Genomic DNA, 11,643 nt, shown 5'->3' with positions numbered 1-11,643 from the left:
TTTTAATAGTCCCCTTCCCCCCCCAGGGCTTGTGGTTTTTTTTTTTTTTTTTTTTTTTTTTTTTTGGTACTGGGGATCGAACTCGGGTCCTTGCCACCAAACCTCTGAGCTAAATCCCTGGCCCCCAGTGCTTGTTTTTATAGTTGAAACAGAAATGAAAGAATAGTCAAACTTGGGGAATAAGTGGAGAAAATAATTTGTGCAAAGCTTTCTGGCTCATAATTTTCACAGCCAGCCACAGTTTGCACAGAAAAGAAATCAGAAGTCCTCTCAGTGTGACAGTGGCGCAGCTAGTGCAGATCTGCATGGAGCTCTCAACCATGTTCCTGGCTGCTGCTGGGTTGGCAGCCTTGGCCTGGTTTCAGTGTAGTCACGCAGCTCACAGAGACATCCAGAGTATTGTCTAAAAGGCCACCCAGGAATGGAGACACTCAGGAGATTAAAAAAATAGTGACAGTCTCCACCCTTTACCGGATGCCACAGACAAGGCTGGGAGCCCTTTGACAGGTGACGAAGTCGCAGGGATGTTTATTTGATTGTCCTTTTCTGGGCAACCTCCATTACTGGTGCCTACATGGCACTAATTTTAGCCAGAAACAGAGCCCTTCAAGAAGTGATCTAGAACAGGAAGCAGATTACAGAGAGGATGTGCTTCCTTTAATTTATGATCAGTTCAGGGATCTAAATTTGCTTGATCACTGTATAAGACAGACCTACGGACCTTGGTGAGACCTCTCAGATGATGACAGAGCATACCATTCCTCCAGGACAGCAGGTGGGTGTGCCTTCTACTGTCAACCAGTCTAGGTTTGAATCCTGATGGATGCTCACACTTAAAACCATCAGGAGAGGAATTTGCTGACGTGCCATTCGGAGCCAGATGACATCATATTGGGGAAACTTTGTTTTCAAAATGGACAGTTTGCTCCACTACTCTTCATTGGTGTGGATTTGATCTCATTGATAGATATTTTCCCACTGTCAATTATACAACCATGATTCACATCCCTGAAAGTCCAGTTACTCAGATACAAGCAAAGATCAAAGAGAAAGAGGCATTTGGGAACTCACATGTGAAACAACATTGTAAATTGCGAAAGCATTTGAAGAGATGAGAGTTTACAAAACTGCTCTCAGTGTGTTGTCTTTGAATACATAATTTATGAAAAGAGTCAACTTAATTTATAATTTCTTACATTTCATTAATGGAACAGTTCCACCCAATCTAATGGCATTTCAAGCATTTTCTAATAATTTTATGATGGCTACTGTACAGGCCTGCTTTCCCATTGCAGGGACAAAAATGCCTGACACACACAGCTTAAAGGAGGAAATGGTTTATTTGGTTCATGGTCTCAGAGGTTTCTTCTGTCAGTGGTCTTCTGGTTCCATGGCTATGAGCCTGAGGTGAGCAGAATGTCATGGAAAAACTACATACTACAGGGTGAGCAGGAAACAAACAACAGGGGAAAAGCCAAAGAGGAAGAAGTCAGGGACCAAACAGAGTCCCCATGGTCGTGTTCATCCCTGTGACCACTTCTCCCAAACTAGGTCTGACCTCCTTATCGCTACCTATTCAGGTATTAGTGCCTCACAGTGCAGCCGCCTCTCCATCAAGATGAGCTGATAGATACTTACTCCTTGTGCTTTAAGGAGGCAAGCACGTTAGTTAAAAAACAAAACAAAACTGTTGAGGGCCATCTAGGTGATGCATAGGTTCTGAATGACATAGTTTCCAACTGCACACTCATGTTAAAAACATACAGAGCTCTTGGCAAGTAAGTTCACAGCATTCAAATCTTGTACTAGTTCTGCAAGGTATTGAAAGCCCACTGAGGACTTGGAAGCTAGAGGTTATTTATTTACCCGGGTAATTTGTGTGAGGTGTGAGGATGGGAGAGTAGGGAAGAAACTCACCTTTAAAGCCTTGGGTTAATTTGAAAAAAGAGCACTATTAAGCTGAGCCTGGCCTATAGTCCTGGTTACTTGGGGAAGGGAGGCAGGCAGAGTACAAGTTTGAGGCCAGACTAGGCAACATAGCGAGACCATATCTTAAAAGAAAAGCCAACATTTTAGCATGATGGTACTCAGAAGAGGAAGCTGAATGCACTGCCTAAAGAGAAGTGGTAGTGATCTATGAACACTATAATTTCATTATTTAAAAAAATCTAAACCTTAATACTGAAGACTGCTCATGTGTGTTCTAACTGCTGAGTATATTTATCTGCTTGATAAGTATGTATTGGATTCCTCAAGGCCACATCTGTGTAAAAGTCAAAGGCTACTAAGAAAGTAAGTCTGGTGATGACTTCCTAGTTAGGGATTTGTATATAGTTTTTCATTAAAAGTTGAAACTTATCTGGTGGATCCTAGCAGTTGGGGCTAGGGTTGAGGATGAAATTGGAGTCGAGACCTACAGAAACCCTGATAATCCCTTAAGATTCCATTTTCTCTCTGGCAGCTGTTCCTGATGGCACAGGGAGAATGTAGCATTTCAGAAAGCACGCATTCAGATGGAAAGAGCATGCTGGTATATAACATAAGTGTACTATAAAGATGAGGACACTAAAATATCCCTAATGTACGAGGAACATTAAGATGGTTAGTGTTCCGAACAAGAAAACACATGGAGTTACTGGGAAAGTAGAACTTTCCTCTGAAGCCACAAGGGTGTGAACCGTAGGTCTGTCCTGGTAACTGTTGGGAAGACACAGTGTGCCCAGAGCTTCTTTGCATTGTCTTGCTTAAGTACAGCGATGAGCCTGAGAGATAAGTTTATTTATCAACCCTCTTTTCCTGGAGGAGGAACTGAAACGCAGAGGGGTTAAATGATGGTCCCCGGGCTCCCAGCTGGTGTTCCATATCTGTATCTGAGCTTTTGTCCTATGAACAGCACTGCTTAACTTTCCCACACACATGTGGAAAAGATTCCCTAGGTAGAAGAGCACTTGGGCAAGTTGCTTTCTTCTGGAGAGATCGGAGTCAGCACGGTGACCTTAACTGGAGCCTATCCGACAATCTCATGTGGGTTTCATATTAGGTCATTCTGTTTTACCTTGGTGGGCTCATGGAGAATGATTTGATCAATGTTTTAAATTTGTATCTAAAAACTGCTATCTAATAGAATTTGAATGCAGTCTTAACTCAATTGTATTAAGAAGCAGAGTTCAGTCTCTGTTTTACAAAAACATATCTGGCTCTTCTCAAGTTTGCCATTTTGAAAGATCTATCTGATTTTGCTAAGTTAAATTTGCTCACTTTTGTATAGCATTTTACTTGCCTTTCTAAATTTTCAAAAACAGAAACTTAACTTCTAAACCCAAACTTTAGATATCTCATTTCCTCTCTGGGCTCAAGAGTTCCCAATAAACCCTCTAACATCTGTTAGGTGACGATACTCAACTAAGAACTTGAAGCTGTCCTGAATGAGAAAAACAAATGACTTCTTGCAAGTGAGTTTCAGGTCTCCGCTCCTGGTCACTGGGATGTGTATCGTCTTCCCCGTTGTCTCCTCCTGAAAAGGGAGTATGTATTTTTGACTTACACATGTGGGGAAATGATTTAGAGGGCAAGCTACAGGCAATTTCTGTTTGAAATTTATAATTGCACCAAAAAAAGATCAGTTTTGATGTTGGGGGCTGTTGGAGGGGGAAAAAAATCAAGGTTCTTTGTGGAATACAGGCCACAAAGAGTCCTCTGTGTCTGCTGGTTTGATGTAGATGAAAACCCGCGGGGCAGGGCGTTATCATCCTCTGGTGGTGGAAGACTTGTCTTTGGCTGGCCCTTCATCATGAACACTGGCACAAAGGTGCCCAGAGCAATCTGTCTCTGTGTGCAGACAGCATCTGGCAACTCTTCCATTTCAGCCTTCCATTTCTTTTGCTGTAGCTCAAGGAATACGAGGCCCAGCACCGGCAGTCAGCTGCCCTGGACCCCACAGACTGGCCAGACGGTTCCTACCCAAGTTTTGATGGCTCATCCACCTGCAACGTGAGTTGGCTGTCTCGGAGCAGTTTGAGCCCCTCCCCTGACCAGGCACAGCCTGTGTCCTTTCTACGACTTCCAGCTCTCCCCTGGGTCAGCAAAGAGGCACCTTTTGTTACAGGTTTCCTGATAGAAAACTCACATTACAGTCAGAATCATGCTATTCATGTCAGGGTCCTTTGCTTTTTTGTTTTTTCATTGTAGTCAAATATGCATGACAAAAATATTACCATACTGACTACCTTTCAGTGTTTGGTTTCATCACGTATATTCCCATTGTGTGTGACCCACAATCCACCATTTCTAGAAGTTTCTCATCAGTCCAAATAGAAACTTTACTCATCAAACAATAGCTCCCCAGTCTCCCTTCTGTCTAGCCCCTGCTGCCATTCTACTTTGTGTCTATAAATTTGGCTATTGTAGCTACCTTGTAGGAGTGGAATCATTCAACACTTGTCCCTCTGTGTCTGTTTTATGTCAGCCAGGGTAATGTTTTCAAGGTTCATTCATGCTGCACCTTTATTCCCTTTATGGTTTTATTATATTCTACTCTGTGTATCCTACATTTTGTCTATTCATTCATCTGTTGTTGGACATCCTTTGTGGACAATGGTGCTATGAACATTCGTGTACAAGCATCTCACTGAGTCCTTACTTTCAGTTCTTTTGGGTTATATATACCTAGGGTTAAATTTTGGATCATATGATAATTCTATGTTTAACTTTTTGAGTAACTGCTATACATTTCTAAAGTAGCTATACCATTTTCTGTTTCTGCCAGCAATACATAAACATTAGAAACTCTCTGCTTGCTCATCAATAATTTTTATTTTCTCTTTTTAAAAATAATAATCATCCTAATGGCTGTGATAACTGAAGATGCTAAATATTTTTTCATGTGCATGTTGGCAGCTCATAAGTCTGATAAAATGTCTCCTCAAAGCCTTTCCTCATTCTTTGTGTTTTTTGTTTTCCTATTGTAGTTGGATTGTAGAAGTTCTTACTGTAATGTAGATGCGAGTCTTTTATCAGATACGTGATTTGTAAATATTCTCTCCCATTCTTGATAGTGTCTTTCATGAACAAAAATTTTTAATTTGGAAATCCATTTTATCTTTGTTGTTGTTACTCTTGTTTTTGGTGACATATTCAAGAAATCATTGCCAAAAGCAACATGATGAAGAAGTCACTCTCTGTTTTCTTCTAATGATTTTATAGTTTAGGTCTTTGACCCATTTTGAGTTAGGTGTTTATATATGATATTATATGTGAGTCCAACCTCATTTTCTGTTTGTTTTCCTCCAAGCATTTATTGAAAAGGCTGTCCTTTAACCCATTGAATGAAATGGCACTTGTTTTTTGTTGTTGTTGTTGTTGTTGTTGTTTGTGTGATTCTGTTTTTCAGTGGTATCTGGGATTGAACCTGGGGATATTCTACCACTGAGCTACCCCCCTACACTGAGACAGGTTCTCATCATGTTGCCCAGGTTGGCCTTGAACTTGTGATCCTATTGCCTCATTCTCTTGAGTAGCTGATTATAGGTGACCTTTAGAGTTGGCATCCTTTTTGAAAAATTAATTGACTGGATATATAAGAATTTATTCCTGTCTATTTTATTACATTGACCTATATGTCTGTCCTTTTGCTAGTATCAGACTGTCTTGATTACTGTAACTTTGTAGTTAGTTTTGAAATTGTGAAGTAAGAGATCTCCAGAGCCCTGAGTTCAGTCCCCAGTAACACACACACACACACACACACACACACACACACACACAAAACACACACACGATTGTTCTAGGTATTTGGTATCTCTTGAGAGTCCATGAGTGTCAGAATGGTTTGTGCTAGTTCTTCAAAAAGTACTATGGAGATTTTGATAGACAGATGTGGGTATTATTGCATGTGAGGAATATAGTTTTATCTGTGAACATAGTGTATCTTTCTGTTTACACATTTGTAAATCTTTCAGTAATGTTTGCAGTTTGCAATTCATAAATTTTGCCTCAGTAGTTAAATTGATTCCCATATATTTTTTTAAAATTCAACAATATTTATTGAGTGCCTGTTAGGTGTAAGGTATTGTTCCAGGTACTTGGGTCACGGATAAAACAAAGAGCTCTGCCTGCGTGGAGCTTACAGGTAGTCATTTACTGCTACTTGACCTGCATTCATCTGTGACCTTGGGCAACTCTCTGCACCACTCTGTGTCTGTCATCAGCTGCTCAATGAGGGAATAAGCAGGATGGACCCAGATGTGGATACTGTGGTGGACTGCAGATGCTGATGGGATACCTGCCCAACCCACCACCCAGACAGCACAGAGGGCTGGAAGTTGATTTTTAATAAAGTACAATGGGCAGAGGGTGGCAGGATCAGCACCATGCTGGCCGGTGACCTGTGGTGGTGCTGGTGACAGGAGCCCACCCCAGCTACACGAATTGCTGCTGTTGCTGCTGCTGCTTGGTGGCAGCCTTATTGGCGAGGTCTTTGGCCTTCTCTATAGCTGCCAGCACAGTCTCCTTTGCCTTCTCCTTGGCTTCCTTGGCTGTCTCTTGGTCACGTTACTTTTAAACCGGGCACGGCCAAATTCCTGGACAGCTCTGGCGATGCCAAATAAGTGAGAGAGCCCCAGGCTTCCTGGCAGATTTTGGTCCAGCCACGGCTGTCGGGGTTCACGCAGTAAACATATCGTTCCTCCACCACCATCAGCCGGGCACGGCTGATGTTCCAGGTGAAGGTGGTCATGGTCTGATTCTGTGGGTCCACTACAGAGTCCTCCAGGATGGACACTTAAGTGAGCAACATTGGCAGGAAACGGTAGCTCTGCCCAGCGGGGCATGCTGTTGGTCTTGTCAGGAGTCTCCGGGACAGGATCTTCTGCTCAGGGCTCACTTCTTGGTATATTATGTCTTCAGTCAAGACATGTTTGCTGTAGGGATTTGGGTACCATTGCCAAGAGGCAGCGAACATTTGATCCCAAGAATTTCGGAGCACAGTCTGGCCCAGGAAATTTGTCCTGGCCTGGTTGAGCTCAGTAGCAGTGCGGCATCAGGGGTGCGGAGCCCAGAGGGCACGTGGAAGCCAGGGTGGGTTCAATTCACACCTGCCAGGTTCCCAGCTCAGTCACCAACTCACTGCACCCAAGTCATTGCCGCCACCATGAGGGGATAGTACGCTATTCCCAAAGTGTTAAAAATTCTTTTTTGGGCCAGGGATTTAATTAAGTTCAGTGGCACTGCGCCTGCCTTGCAAGCACAAAGTTCTGAGTTTGCTCTCCAGTACAAAAAAAATAAAAAAATAAAAAAAATTCTTTTTTGTGTTAAGTAGAGATGTTTTCTGAATTTTCTTTTTAGGTTTATTCCTAGTGTACAAAAAGGCAACTAATTTTCATTGTGTTGGTTTTGTGTTTTGTAACACTGCTGAATTTATTAGTTCTCATAGTGTGTACCTGCATGTGTATAATCTTAGGAATTGTTTTTTTACACATAAGATCATATCTGCAAGAAAGAGATAATTAGTCATCTTTTGCTTCAATTTGGGTGTCTTTTATTATTTATGCTGTTTTAATATGTTCCAAACAGAGCTTTTTAAACTAGGAGTTTCACAGGGATTCCAGGAATTAAAGTTGAATATTTTCAAATAGACATTATATGATACTATTATTAAACTATGCAGAGCAGGAATGGAAGGAATGATCTTTTTTAAAATGTAGAATGTAGTATGTAGCTGTTTTGTTATCTCTTCCTTAAAATTTGAAAGGTTCTTTACCTCTGTGTCTTCAGCTTCTTGCCCCATGCCTCAGAAGCCAAGTATCTTTCTAAAGCCTTCCTCTTTTCTTACAGTTATGTGTTTTTAAAAAACTGTGGTTCCCCATTTCTATAAGATAAATTCCAAACTTCTTGGCACACTCATGGCCTTTGTTCTCTGGCTTTATACATGTTTTCTGACTTCATCTTTCATTCCCACACCCATACCCTCTATCCCAGCCACATTGGACCTTGCAAGCATTTCTGAACAACCTTGTATTTTGTTGCTTCTCTGCTTTAAGTCAAGCAATTTCCTCGACCTAAAATGTGACCTTTGAAATTTTCCCTGAAGAAAATCTATGCATCCTTCAAGGTTAGAACTAAACTCTTAGCTTCCTCTATAGAACTTTTCCTTAGTCTCTGTGAGCATATTTACTGTTTTCTACCTGTGTGTTTGCTAATCTATATTTATATTCTCAAATGCTTATCCTGGAGTATCAGAAATAACCATACATATTTCAGCCTTCTTGAAAAGAGCAAATTTCTTGTGCAGGATAGGCATGATGTGTTTCTTGTCTCAGGTGATCACCTAGCCTGATGTCCAGCTTATACTAAAATGTTTAATAAACAAAGTTGTATTTGAACATTTATCCTTTCTGTCTGCTTTAAAAGCACATTTCATGCATTACAGCTTCAGATTGAGCCTTTACTTTTCTTCACATCTAAGCAACAAATGGTGGTTTATTAGAAGTAAATAGAACCTCTATTTTCTTTTCCCTGATTTCCTGAAACAAACACCAGATTTCTATTGCAGTGAAAGGATTATGAATCTGAAAGTGCTGCCTGGCTTGCTTTTGTGTGAAAGAGAGACATTGACATTTATAATAATAAATGTGTCATAGGCTAGCTACCCTGCACCCTGGGACCATGAGGTAATCAAAGAGCCATGGCCATGGTTTTCAGTACGCCTTTTTGGGTCTCTTAACCTAAGCCCTAAGAATAACATAATAAAAATGTAAATCATGAACCTAAAGAATCATGAAGAATATAGTAAGTCAGGACTGATGTGATTCAAACCCAACTTGGATGAGGAAACAAAGATCCAGTTGTCCATAGCAGGCCCTTTGGTATCAGACTCACTGTATGCTGTCCTGATTAATAGCATATGATTCAAGGGAGAGGTTACAAAACTGTGTCCTTACAGAGAAACAGAAGTGTAGTAAAACCTCATACACTCAGACTGCAAAGGGAAGTGCTTGCCTTGTTTAGGACATTTAATGTATGTTGAACATTGTTGGCATTTTGTACAAGCTGCTAAGAAAGCATGAAGCATCAGTTTGTTCTGATTCAGAGTCTCCATCAGAACAATCACCTAGCTGTAAATTGTCAGAGGTTCTTCTTAAGGGCTGCAGATTTTGTCCTCTTGAACAACTCTGTGTTTGTTTATTTGGCAGATACTTATACGGCCTTTGCTATGTACTGGGCATAGTGCTAGACATTGTGGTTACAAAGTGAAGGAGAAAGAGATAGGCCTTTCCTGCCTGCACATTAGTGCAGAGGTTAAAATTACACCCACATGTGCACACACAGATTTAAGATGCCATGTACACATTTCCATTTCCAACTTCATACCAAATCATCTCTTTATACATGGCTGGAAAATAAATTCAGACTGTCTTAGTTGGATGAAAGGACAGAAATAGCATATGCTCCTTCCACCAAGGGCATAGTCTTTCACAGACTCTACAGGATGACTCTTGTCTTTGTACTGAGAAGCATAGGTGATGGGATCCACAGAGATGGAGAGAGTTTTCTGAAGCACTGTTATTTGCCCCTTGCCCCATGTCTTTTTCTAGTTGATTTTCTGCAGGCAACCCCTATACACGAGAGGGGTGGGGGGCGAGGGAGAGAGAAGCGCTCAAGTGGGTGCTAACCACTCCTGTTTCTGATGTTGGTTTGAACTTGATTATAATCCTAATATATATGACTCTTGCTGTTCTTACCCTGACTTTAGCCTTTACTGTAGAGATTTAGCCTTACTATGAAGATTCCATTTGTCACCCCAGCCAAAGTACTCTCTTGCATTATTCTAGATTTGGCTCCTTAGCAAAGCAGCTCATTTCAGATAATCCCCACTGTGTGTTGCTTCAGCCATCATGAGTTAGGTAATTTTCAGCTTTCTATCGATTCCTTTCTATACTGAGATGTAAATAGCCCTGTGGCTGTAGTCAAAAATGTCCAGGCCATGGAAGTTCCAGGGACCATAAGGCCTTTGTCACTAGACCTCAATGCCTATATTGAGGCTTCACATGCCTTAGGATTTCATTTGCATTGATCTCATGGGCTCCCCTACCCCCATGACTGACATTAGATAATCGCGTGTTGCCTCACAATAAATCCATATGCACATTCCTCATTTCCAAGAGTGTAAAGTACTAAAGATAGATACCAGGGGAAGTGAAAAATAGCTTTCTCTTTGCCAAAGAGGAATCTGTTCTGTGCTGCTTTTCATTAATAATAAACGTCTGTTGAGAGCCTTAGTTTTAAAAAGGTTTTTGGTTGTGATCTTTATTCTGTGTTGCATATCTGAGTGTTTACTTCAATATTTTTCTTTTAATTTATTTTAATAATTGTGTTTTCCATTTGTCTTCTTCAGGGAGAAGGTTATAAGAGTTGTCATTTTGTGCTACCAGCTCTTTGCCTTGTGATTCAGTTTACCTTCTGGCCAAGAAAACATTGAAAGGAATTATGCTCGGTACCTTACTGGCTTTTATAGTTTTACTGAAGGCATACATTTTAGTAAGTTACTGGTTTTGTGTTTCTACAATGCCAGTAGGTAGCAAAGAGTTGGTGATCTGTACCCAGTGCTTGAATATTAATTTTAAAAATGCTTGTACTGAGAGATCTTTCCAAGAAATGTCAAACTATGAAATGATTATGATGCTATTGAAATTATGAAGAATTTAAAATATATAAAAAATTTAAAGCAACAGCCGTGACATCAAGGCGCAAGAGTACAAGAGTACATTGTGAACATGTGTTTTGCTCTCGTTTGGTTGCTACACTTCCTACAAGATGTGTTCCAGGAAAAGTTGGACTTGTTCTTGGAGCCGCAGCTATCTGCTCGTGTGAAGCAGCCTTGGTGAAATGTGTTTGTGAAGTAGTTGTTTTTAAAGCAAATCACCCTTTCAGATGTGATCGCTTTTACACTTAGGGAGATTCAGAGTTGGGAAATATCTGTGAGAGGAATGTTAGAATGTCGTAACTGTGGGATGGACTCTCATCTTTCCTTCCAGCTATACAGATTGCTACCAACCTGGTTTGGGATGCAGGAAAATGAACTGGCGGAACTGTGCTTAAAACTTTGGGCAGCACAGACAGAATGCCCTGTGGTCATACTTTTTTACAAAATGCTATTTTAAGCATTTCCTCGGTTGAAGATTTAAAGGTCTCAACTAAAATATCTCCCTGTTATAAGATGTTTGGGTTGGCATCTGGAAAATCTCTTGGGGACTTTCTAAAATTGTAACTCACAAACTTAACCCTCTTCAGCAGCCAGGTTTTGCTTAGCTATATTTTTGTTTTTGGTGATGCTGGGTGGGGATGGGTCCCAGGGCCTCAGACATGGTAGGCAAGTGTTCTAACCCTGAGCATATTCCCAGCCTTGCTTAGAGTTTAAAAAGCAATTTTACCTACATCTACAGTGGGCATTGTCTTTAAGCCACAGTACTAAGGTTTAGAGTTTCAGAAGAGAAGGTTGCCATAGCTGAGGTCTAAATGAGAGATTTCTTTTTTTAAAAAAAAACCTTGTATTTTTATTAGCACATGTACAGTGCTAATGTTTACATTCTGTGTGGAGTTGGTATGTGTACAGAACACATCTTTTTTTTTTTTTTTTTTCTTCCGGGG

General features: G+C 40.7%; 1 protein-coding gene and 1 pseudogene across 4 annotated transcripts in view; one reads left to right on the top strand and one right to left on the bottom strand.

Annotated features, from left to right (window-relative positions):
* The window catches only part of Sash1 (SAM and SH3 domain containing 1), a 933,133-nt gene that overhangs the window by 867,554 nt on the left and 53,936 nt on the right, over positions 1-11,643 (top strand). For all 4 annotated transcript variants that reach the window (XM_019209951.2, XM_033763318.1, XM_033763317.1 and 1 more), the window contains one exon: positions 3,889-3,990. In XM_019209951.2, the coding sequence (XP_019065496.1) occupies positions 3,889-3,990 (102 nt within the window). The remainder of the gene's footprint in view (positions 1-3,888; positions 3,991-11,643) is intronic.
* On the bottom strand, positions 6,418-7,783 carry LOC104873126 (annotated as a pseudogene).

Source organism: Fukomys damarensis, unplaced genomic scaffold (genome assembly GCF_012274545.1).
Source record: "Fukomys damarensis isolate Sample0158 unplaced genomic scaffold, DMR_v1.0_HiC HiC_scaffold_14, whole genome shotgun sequence".
Lineage (NCBI taxonomy): Eukaryota > Metazoa > Chordata > Mammalia > Rodentia > Bathyergidae > Fukomys > Fukomys damarensis.
The sequence above is the reverse complement of the archived record's forward strand: the minus strand, read 5'-3'. Positions and strand labels throughout refer to the sequence as shown.